The following is a 10411-nucleotide window of genomic DNA, read 5'->3' as shown; positions in this document are numbered from 1 at the left end:
TTAGGTACATTCGATTATACTAGATGGCCAAAACTAGACAGTTGGTTTTTTGAAGCCTCCATGCATGGTCGATTCCTCGTGCTGTGGTTCATCTCTAAACATAGCTAGAGACAATTCAAGCAATGGAGTCACACGTGACACCACTGATTCACATTTTCTGTATGCCTACAGAATGTAGCGCAACAGGTTTTGCAATCACACCGTACATAGCTCGAACCTTCCCTCCATTTAGATTCTTTTTTTTTCGCAAATCAAAGACAAGATGAATCCTCTTAATACTCACCCATTATGCTGCGGATGACTCAAAGGAACAAGGCCATCTGAACAGGCGCCGCCGGAAATGCGCTTCGGTGTGTTTTTCTGAATAATGCGGAGCTTTGCCTTATTCTCGATGGTGTCATCGGGCAAAAGATCCACGAAGTCCTCCAAGTCGGTGTCAAATACCTGGATCTGTCAAAAATAAACGACAAAATGATTGTTTGAAACGTACCGGTCACCCATCGATTTTGGGTCTGCTCTTGCTGGAAGCATACCGCACGTGGTACAATCACAAGTAATAAACAACAGCGTTCAAGGGCGCTAGTTAATGACAATTCAAAGTAGTTTACTAAACTAGATTGAATTGTCAAGTTAATTAACTTGAAGACTGTGCGCAGAGCGCACTATCTCAGCACTATAGTATCGCAAACAGCGTTCACTCTGCATGTCATCGCATAAAACTTGCCGCGTGAACAAAGAAAGCCATGTAGCCAACTGATACTGATTCCGCTCACGCCTAGTTATCGGCGCGCACTCATTTCACGGCATGTTTACGATGTCGTTCAAATCTGGCTCCAAGATTACTCTTAGCTAGCTACTCCGGCAACACTCTGAAAGAATTAAAACACATGCAAACTCTCCACGGCGGTAGAACCTAGATAAAGGTGCAAAATTACCAGGGTGTTCTCCAACTCGACGTCAGCGAGGCTGCGCAGACTTGAAAGTAATTCATCGTACGTTCCTTTCCGAAGCTTCAGCTTCCGCCTGCTGCCGCTCTCTAATATTATTAGACAAAATATATCTCCCATCGTTGTTTAAAAACAACAAAACATCGCCTTGTGTCACGCAGCGCGCAAAAACGACGACTGACTGCCTGCGCGCGGGAACGAGCGTAGGAAAAAAATGTGGCAAGAACACTGGACAAATCAGAGAACTGGTAAGTGGCGCCCCCACTAGGAACTCGGTAACTCCTCAGCCTAGAGTTAATGTAGTGACTCGAACTGACTCCTCCTTCGGAAGGGCAATACGCAACGTTTAGGTAGAAGAAAATTATGGGCAATGCTTAGAAGTTGAAACTTTCAAACAATGTGAAGGCGAAATCATAGTTGGACCTGCTGACCTGCTGTTGAACCTCGCAGCCGGTCGGCACCAATTAATCATTCAATCAATCAATAAAGCTATATTGAAGGGGCAAACTATATTAGCCCCCCAGTGTTCATTCAATTAACTTTGATTGATTGATTGATTGATTGATTGATTGATTGATTGATTGATTGATTGATTGATTGATTGATTGATTGATTGATTGATTGATTGATTGATTGATTGACCATCCCCCTGGACAGCGCCCCGCTCGTCATCGCCAGTATCTCTATGTCGCCAGTAGCCTCGCATTCTCTCCGGTCGTTACTCTCAAGGCGGCTCGTATTGCACGTGTGGCTCGTATTGCACGGCCTGTGCTGTGGGGTCCGGACAGTTTATCGAACGCCGTTTTATCGAACGCCGGTTTATCGAAGCCGTTTTATCAAAAGTGTTTTTCCCAGCCTTTTCGTGCAACAAAATTTGCAGTACAGTTTTTTAGTTTGCTCCTCGCTATGTAATTTGGCAATCTTGTCTCCACAGCGAGGCTATTTAACAGAATTGGGAATCTTTGTACTAGTTGTCTTTTATTTCCTGCGTGCTTTTTTTTTTTTGTTTTCGTGATGCGCGAAATTTGTCTCAACTATTTTATTGTTCTGTTCATTGCGCAGGGGGTACTGCCATAACGAATCTCCTTGTGTCTCTAATCCCCCCTCTGATCCGAAGCATATCATGGAATTGTGGCGTATAGATAGACTAGAATGCCTCGACATGCTTCGCCCTTTTTTTTTTTTTTTTTTTTGTATACACCGCTTTGGTGTCGGCACACAATCTAGTTATTTCGCCGCGTATATTCGACATAAGTAAGGCACTTCTTGGCGCTTGTGGGTCCAATGTTAAAAGCTTAACTGGAACGCTAGCAAAATTTTCCCCCCGATTTCTGCATTCCTAAGAAGCTACCAAGCCTTGTCCTACTGTTCTCGATGTCTTGCTTAGAACTAACAAGAAAATGGTTAGTTACAAAATTAGTCACCATACTACAGGCTGGTTTGTTTTCATCTCTCCCCCCCCCCCCCTCGTTGCACCCCAGCATGTTTGGGTTTTTTAGCCCATTCTCCTTTTTACATTTTTATCCTAAGGCATAAAAAAACTAAGATCAAAATAGTAAACACCAAAAATGGAGATGTGTTGAACTCTACTCAATACAGCGCTGTCTCTCGATTACCTGGAAATGAAAAGATAAAAGAAATTGAAAAAAGTGGGAACGAGCAAACAAAATCTAATGTGGCCCGTGCGGTTAGCTGAACCACGGCCTCCGCGGCAGCCGATCGCGGAGGCCGTGGCTGAACAATTAAAGCACACAAAAAACCTATATGGTCCGAGGAGGGGTCGCGTTCAAACCACGTAACAAGAAAAATTGGGGGAGGACAAAACTTCGGATCACGTAATGATGAACCATGGCGCAAGGGATATATTTGGCCACACCAAACTAAATACACTGATACACATCTGAGGAATATTGCGCACGGGGTTAGGGTTGTTACTAAAGCGGCAAATTCCGTAATATAATACATGCTTGAGTGCAGTCAATGAAGACGCAAAATTTTTTTAACAAATTGTAATAATTAAGACACAGGTGATTGAAAACACGGAAAAGACGCGTAAACATTGAATTAAAAGCCGCAAAAGAACTTTCGATATAACGGACATATAGGTGGATCGATAAAACGGCGTTTGATAAAACGGGAACTTTTTCGATAAAACGGTTCGATAAACTGCCTGGGAACCGTATATTTGGCAATACCAATCTAAATACACCGAACACAACTAAAATGTTGTGCACGAGGTTCGGGTTTGTGATATAGTGACAAATATTGTAATACAAAAATTGGAATATACATGCTTGAGAACTATCAATGAACATGCAAAAATAAGGAAGTCATAAAATAAACGTGCCCGAAAACAACGAAATGGAGGAAAAGACGCGTCAGGTTGCTGCGCATAATGCGCGGTCGAGACTACGTCCAAGGAAACTAGCTGCAGATTAGATTAGTGCAAAGGCCAGTTCAACGGCAGAAAAGCCATACTTTCGATAAAAGTGACGGAGGTGGTTCGATTAGAGTTCCTGCGAAAGCTATATAGAGAAACTCTAGGTTCGATAAAATGACATTCGATAAAACGTCGTTCATATAAAACGGTGTTTTATTTATTCATTCGCGTGCGACTGCACTCGGCCATGTGGACCTTACAATATATGTTCAACGTATCAACGAACAGGAAAAGAAATTCTAAACGATTACTGGTAATCCTTTCTAACGCGTCTCCCCATCGCCTTTCATCTTACCCAAACTGGGCCTGCCCCTAAATAAAGAATATTCATTCATTCATTCATTCATTCATTCACTCAATGGAACTTTTTCCAGTACCGGTCCTCCTACAGCGGCCGCCACGGCGAACTAAAAATGCAGTAAGGCACGCCTCCCAAATAAGTCTGGCTTTCGGAGAACACGTGCACGAAATATCCTGGTCCTGCAGTACCTCCTGCACCCACTCGTGGGGGTGTAGGAAAAAATGGTCCCGGAAAAAATGGTCCCGGAAAAAATGGTCCTGGAAAAAATGGTCCCGGAAGAAATGGTCCCGGAAAAAATGGTCCCAAATCAAAGGTAGGAAAAAATGGTCCCGGAAAAATCGGTCCCGAAGCCAAGGTACGAAAAAGTCTTGTTCGAGTAAAGCCGGTTAATCGGACCAAGAACGTTTGTCTTGCTAAAATGAACGAGGTATTAAAGAAAAATATAGAAATGTTCAGTTTCTAAAAATACCCGTAAAAAATTGAAGACGGCACCAATCTAAAAATGTAACCGCTGCGCTAGATTGTTGTCTATAACCCATGTTAAGCGAAAATAAAAATGCAATGGTTGCTTCAAACAAGCAAGCACACGATAATTCGGTCGCCGAAATGTTTGCGCACGGAGGTGTCCGTGCAGCGTAACGGTATCCATACACCGATATGTACGTACACCGAAATATCCGTACACCGAAATGTCTGCACCGAAACGTCCTGCACCGATATGCCTTCCACCGAAATGTGGAAGGCATTTCCACATTTCGGTGGAAATGTGGAAATGCCTTAGACCCGGGACGACGCTAGACCCGGGACGACGCTAAATCCTAGACCCGGGACGACGCTGTGCGCTTCTTTGATGGAGCTCCCACGGCTTTTTGTGCAATTTTCACCGATACTGACGAGAGCGTAGAGCTTCTATGACCTTCCAGACACTGAGATGGCTGTGTTCGACTAAGCTACTAAACCGACGGTTCCAGGCCTCGCAGTTGCTTGCGCGGTTTTAATCCAATTAATTGCATTAAAATGTTTAATCCGTGCTCAGCCCTACCATCCATCCATCCATCCATCCATCCATCCATCCATCCATCCATCCATCCATCCATCCATCAAAGCGTCCGTCCGTCCGTCTGTCTGTCTACCCAATTTTTTTGTTAGATTTTAGCCTCCAAAGGCGTAAATTTCGGCCCCTTATGGGAATATTAAAGCATTCCATCTTTCTCAAACCTTTAGCTAAAACGCAAAGGGACAAAATCAAACCGCAACAAAGTTCAGATCGGACTAACTTGAAGGGAAACACGTTGGCTGGGCCATGGGACCATTTTTTCCTAGATGGTCACTTGGACCATTTTTTCCGGGACCATTTTTTCCGGGACCATTTTCTCCGACCATTTTTTCCGGAACCATTTTTTCCGGGACCATTTTTTCCGTTTCCGACTCGTGGCCCGTGCCTTTCACGTGAACGTCGCGGTAGCAGGCCCACGTTCCGGTGACTAACCTTCGGTGGTCAAAGCGCCCCTTTTCCTTTACTTTTTTTTTTTCCTTTTTGTCGCTTCCTCACTGGCAGGCATGTGCTCGCAGCGTGGTCAGCCTCAAACGTCTTTTATCTTTGTGTGCACGCACAAACCCACCACGAGCTGTCCAAGGAGAAAAAAATAAAAACGTGCAGCACTGGACAGCATAGCCGCTTCGCAAGCAGAAAGCTGAGTTCGAACAAAGAGGTTAATGAGCAGCATCGACCGCTTATACGATGTCTTTGTGCCGAATTCTGGAGAAATTTCTGTATGTAAGCCCATTCATTTATTTTTCCGGGAGCGCATGCGTTTGCTTTTTAAGAGGGGGGGGGGAGCGAAAAAATTAGAGTTTTTCTGTGAACTGTGATAACTAAACTGTGCACTTTCGTGGGTTCTACGCCTCAAAGAAACTGTCAGTGCAAAGTTTTCGACCGGCGGCGGTAGCCTGGCCCAACCAAACTACTTCGACAGAAAAAAAAAAAAAAAAAACTTCCCTTCCGGGCGGCACTCCGCGCGTCTCCGATCAGCTAAGGCCGTTGACCTCCGGGAGAAGATCCCCTGAAGGAACGTCGCCCCGACGCGGGGATCAAAGGGGGGACGCTGGACAATGGCGAGACAGCGCGGCCTTGCACACCTGCAGGCGGTTTCAACTTAGAAACGCCGACAGCGCACTCCTGTTTGTGCCGTGCTCCCGCCAACACCAGCTTGAGTGCATCGGGAGGGTTCCTCGGCTCCTGAAGCGTTACTTGTCTACACAACTTCCGCCGTGTGCTAGAACCGAAAATGAGCCACCGATCATTTCGAAGTTCGAACAAAGAGGTTAATTAGCAGCATCGACCGCTTATACGATGTCTTTGTGCCGAATTCTGGAGAAATTTCTGTATGTAAGACCATGATTCCGGCTTTATTGAATGCATGCGCACTTGACAAAAATTAGGCAACTGACGCCAAAATGCGCGAAAGACACGCGCTGAAATTACCATTTATTTATTTATTTATTTATTTATTTATTTATTTATTTTGTTTATTTATTGCATTATTTACACAATAATGCGAGCATGAGGTCCAAGCACGATGCAAACGCATGCTTTTGATAATAAAAAAAAAACCAAATACGTCGATTGAGCTCATGATTGTGCTTTTTAGCTATGAACCGGTGAACTGCGAAACTAAGATCCTGTCTACAAGATAAATCTACTTTTCAAATTAAAGTAAGGACACGCTTGGCGCGCCTTTCATCCAAATGTATACGGAGCGTAAAGTGTTCGATGACAAACGGGATCCGGACAATATTATATCCCGGACGAAATGGTCCCGGTCAAAATGGTCCGAGATAACATGGTCCCAAGTGGAACACCGAGCAAAATGGTCTTAAATCAGCTTGAAGCCTGCAAGGCAATTTGGAGCAAATTGCCTTGCCTTGCAAATTGCCTTGGGAGGCAATTTGGGGAAAATTGCCTCCCATCACATTATTTGGTAACATATGGCATGTATCAATTGTACAGTTGAACGTAGATTTAGCGATGTCGCCTGGACCCGCAAATTATTTCGTTAAACCGGGAAGTTCGTAAAATCGAGAGAACGACAAATTTCGTTCGAGAACGACCAATTAATTGCCTCGAGAAAAAGCTTGCGATTTTCGCCTGCGCGCTTCGTGAATATCGGGAGCACACACTTCTCGTATATCTAGCCAGTGAATTCAAAGCGTCCTCGTCACCCTCGTGTGCCCCAGCACACCGCCTCAGAAGGTCGACGACGTCCACCTCCTGGCTTTGTGTGGGCACGGGAGCTTCGACAGTATCCTGATCGTTCGCACCTTCAGACTCCTCTTGTGCGCCGGAAACAAGCTGCACTATCTCCTCGTCGTCGACAACCTCTGTGGTGTCAGTGTGCTCGTCGCCGAGAACTTCTGTTGTGTCGGGGTGCGCGTCTGCGCCGGCGTTTACGAAGTCGACAAAGTTCTCATCTGCGGCCGCCTCGTCACGCCGACAAAGCTCTCCCAACAACTGGGCGATGCCTCTTCTTACTCGTGTTGCGGGCTTGCGGAGCCCGCAACGCGAGCTAACAGCGCACTGGCAGCTCGTGTGCTTGCACTGCGCTGGCAGCCCACTGCCAAACATTCTAGACTCCATAAATTTGGACAAAACTCCTTTTCTATACATCTTTTTTTCTCGGAATGCTTCGTTAAACCGGGTTTGGCGGCGAAGTTTCCTTCGTTATTTCGAGTTCGTAAAAGCATTCAGCCTATGGGCTACTCCGGGGGGGCAATCCGATTTTGTTCGTTAAATCGGGAAATTCGTAAAATAGGGTTTCGTAAGATGGAGTTTCAACTGCATTTACTTTTTATTATTTGTTTCATTTTATTTTATTTTTTTATGCTAGCCTCCCCAGCCTGGATACGGCTTATTCATTACATGACGTTTTGGCACATGCCTGTTGGTGTGAAAGGGGAAGGGAAGAGAGACCCAGCAAGCGAGGGAAGCGGAAAATTGAGGAAGGTGAGGTTGCAGAAGACGGTGCTGGTATCTCGTTTGTTTGTTTTTTTGTCTGTTTATGTATATTTTGGGCATGATACACGTACATCACACGGTACATTCCAATTTTCATCTTCTGTCGAAGTGAACGGGGCTATAGGGGTTCGAGACGCCAGGCCCCGTATCTGAGATTGCACGCGGCAGCAGCACCAGCTTAACAAAGCATATGTAACGGCCTAAGACTGCAAATTATGACATAATCATAACATACTGCGACGTAGGTGAGAATGTATAAACGTAATTACAGGTTAATTTCACACAGTAAAGCACAAGAGAACATAGTGTGATAACGCAATTCAAGAAATGTCAGAGACAGTAAAATAATGAAAACAACTTTTAGCGAACTTAAAGTTATAAACTAAACAAACAATACCCAGACTAAAAGGTTTTATTGAGGCCGGGGATGGTACTTATAGCAGGTATGTGGCTTATACCTAATGAGAATACAATACACAGTGACATCGTATTTAAAACCAATGTGATTGCAAAAAATACGGCGTACAAGGTGTACATCTCAGAGTAAACTCCTGGAAGAGGGGTGAGTACATCGTATTCAAAACCAATGTGATTGCAAAAAATATGGCATACAAGGTGTACATCTCAGAGTAAACTCCTGGAAGAGGGGTGAGGACATCGTATTCAAAACCAATGTGATTGCAAAAAATATGGCATACAAGGTGTAAATCCCAGAGTAAACTACTGGAAGAGGGGTGAGTACATCGTATTCAAAACCAATGTGATTGCAAAAAATATGGCATACAAGGTGTAAATCCCAGAGTAAACTCCTGGAAGAGGGGTGAGTACATCGTATTCAAAACCAATGTGATTGCAAAAAATATGGCATACAAGGTGTACATCTCAGAGTAAACTCCTGGAAGAGGGGTGAGGACATCGTATTCAAAACCAATGTGATTGCAAAAAATATGGCATACAAGGTGTAAATCTCAGAGTAAACTCCTGGAAGGGGGTGAGTACATCGTATTCAAAACCAATGTGATTGCAAAAAATATGGCGTACAAGGTGTACATCTCAGAGTAAACTCCTGGAAGAGGGGTGAGTACATCGTATTCAAAACCAATGTGATTGCAAAAAATATGGCATACAAGGTGTACATCTCAGAGTAAACTCCTGGAAGAGGGGTGAGGACATCGTATTCAAAACCAATGTGATTGCAAAAAATATGGCATACAAGGTGTAAATCCCAGAGTAAACTCCTGGAAGAGGGGTGAGTACATCGTATTCAAAACCAATGTGATTGCAAAAAATATGGCATACAAGATGTACATCTCAGAGTAAACTCCTGGAAGAGGGGTGAGGACATCGTATTCAAAACCAATGTGATTGCAAAAAATATGGCATACAAGGTGTACATCTCAGAGTAAACTCCTGGAAGAGGGGTGAGTACATCGTATTCAAAACCAATGTGATTGCAAAAAATATGGCATACAAGGTGTACATCTCAGAGTAAACTCCTGGAAGAGGGGTGAGGACATCGTATTTAAAACCAATGTGACTGCAAAAAATATGGCGTACAAGGTGTACATCTCAGAGTAAACTCCTGGAAGAGGGGTGAGTACATCGTATTCAAAACCAATGTGATTGCAAAAAATATGGCATACAAGGTGTACATCTCAGAGTAAACTCCTGGAAGAGGGGTGAGGACATCGTATTTAAAACCAATGTGATTGCAAAAAATATGGCGTACAAGGTGTACATCTCAGAGTAAACTCCTGGAAGAGGGGTGAGTACATCGTATTCAAAACCAATGTGATTGCAAAAAATATGGCATACAAGGTGTACATCTCAGAGTAAACTCCTGGAAGAGGGGTGAGGACATCGTATTCAAAACCAATGTGATTGCAAAAAATATGGCATACAAGGTGTAAATCACAGAGTAAACTACTGGAAGAGGGGTGAGTACATCGTATTCAAAACCAATGTGATTGCAAAAAATATGGCATACAAGGTGTAAATCCCAGAGTAAACTCCTGGAAGAGGGGTGAGTACATCGTATTCAAAACCAATGTGATTGCAAAAAATATGGCATACAAGGTGTACATCTCAGAGTAAACTCCTGGAAGAGGGGTGAGGACATCGTATTCAAAACCAATGTGATTGCAAAAAATATGGCATACAAGGTGTAAATCTCAGAGTAAACTCCTGGAAGAGGGGTGAGTACATCGTATTCAAAACCAATGTGATTGCAAAAAATATGGCATACAAGGTGTAAATCCCAGAGTAAACTACTGGAAGAGGGGTGAGTACATCGTATTCAAAACCAATGTGATTGCAAAAAATATGGCATACAAGGTGTACATCTCAGAGTAAACTCCTGGAAGAGGGGTGAGGACATCGTATTCAAAACCAATGTGATTGCAAAAAATATGGCATACAAGGTGTACATCTCAGAGTAAACTCCTGGAAGAGGGGTGAGGACATCGTATTCAAAACCAATGTGATTGCAAAAAATATGGCATACAAGGTGTAAATCTCAGAGTAAACTCCTGGAAGAGGGGTGAGGACATCGTATTCAAAACCAATGTGATTGCAAAAAATATGGCATACAAGGTGTAAATCTCAGAGTAAACTCCTGAAAGATGGGGGGAGGATTAACCCCCCTGCCCCACCCTGCTTGGGCCGGCTGATTCCTCTCTTACTCATACAGTTAAACCTGGATATAACGA

General features: G+C 43.8%; 1 protein-coding gene across 1 annotated transcript in view; it reads right to left on the bottom strand.

Annotated features, from left to right (window-relative positions):
• The window catches only part of LOC144138367 (uncharacterized), an 85725-nt gene extending 84559 nt beyond the window's left edge, over window positions 1-1166 (bottom strand). Inside the window, exons 1-2 of the mRNA XM_077670614.1 lie at window positions 936-1166; window positions 284-450 (exon numbers count right to left, since the gene is read on the bottom strand). Of these exons, the coding sequence (XP_077526740.1) occupies window positions 284-450; window positions 936-1067 (299 nt within the window). The 5' untranslated portion in view covers window positions 1068-1166. The remainder of the gene's footprint in view (window positions 1-283; window positions 451-935) is intronic.
• Between the last annotated feature and the right edge of the window lie 9245 nt (window positions 1167-10411).

Source organism: Haemaphysalis longicornis, unplaced genomic scaffold (assembly GCF_048455015.1).
Source record: "Haemaphysalis longicornis isolate Haplotype H1 unplaced genomic scaffold, Haemaphysalis longicornis Haplotype H1 scaffold_5, whole genome shotgun sequence".
Lineage (NCBI taxonomy): Eukaryota > Metazoa > Arthropoda > Arachnida > Ixodida > Ixodidae > Haemaphysalis > Haemaphysalis longicornis.
Note: the sequence above shows the minus strand (reverse complement) of the source record. Positions and strands in the feature narration are given on the sequence as shown.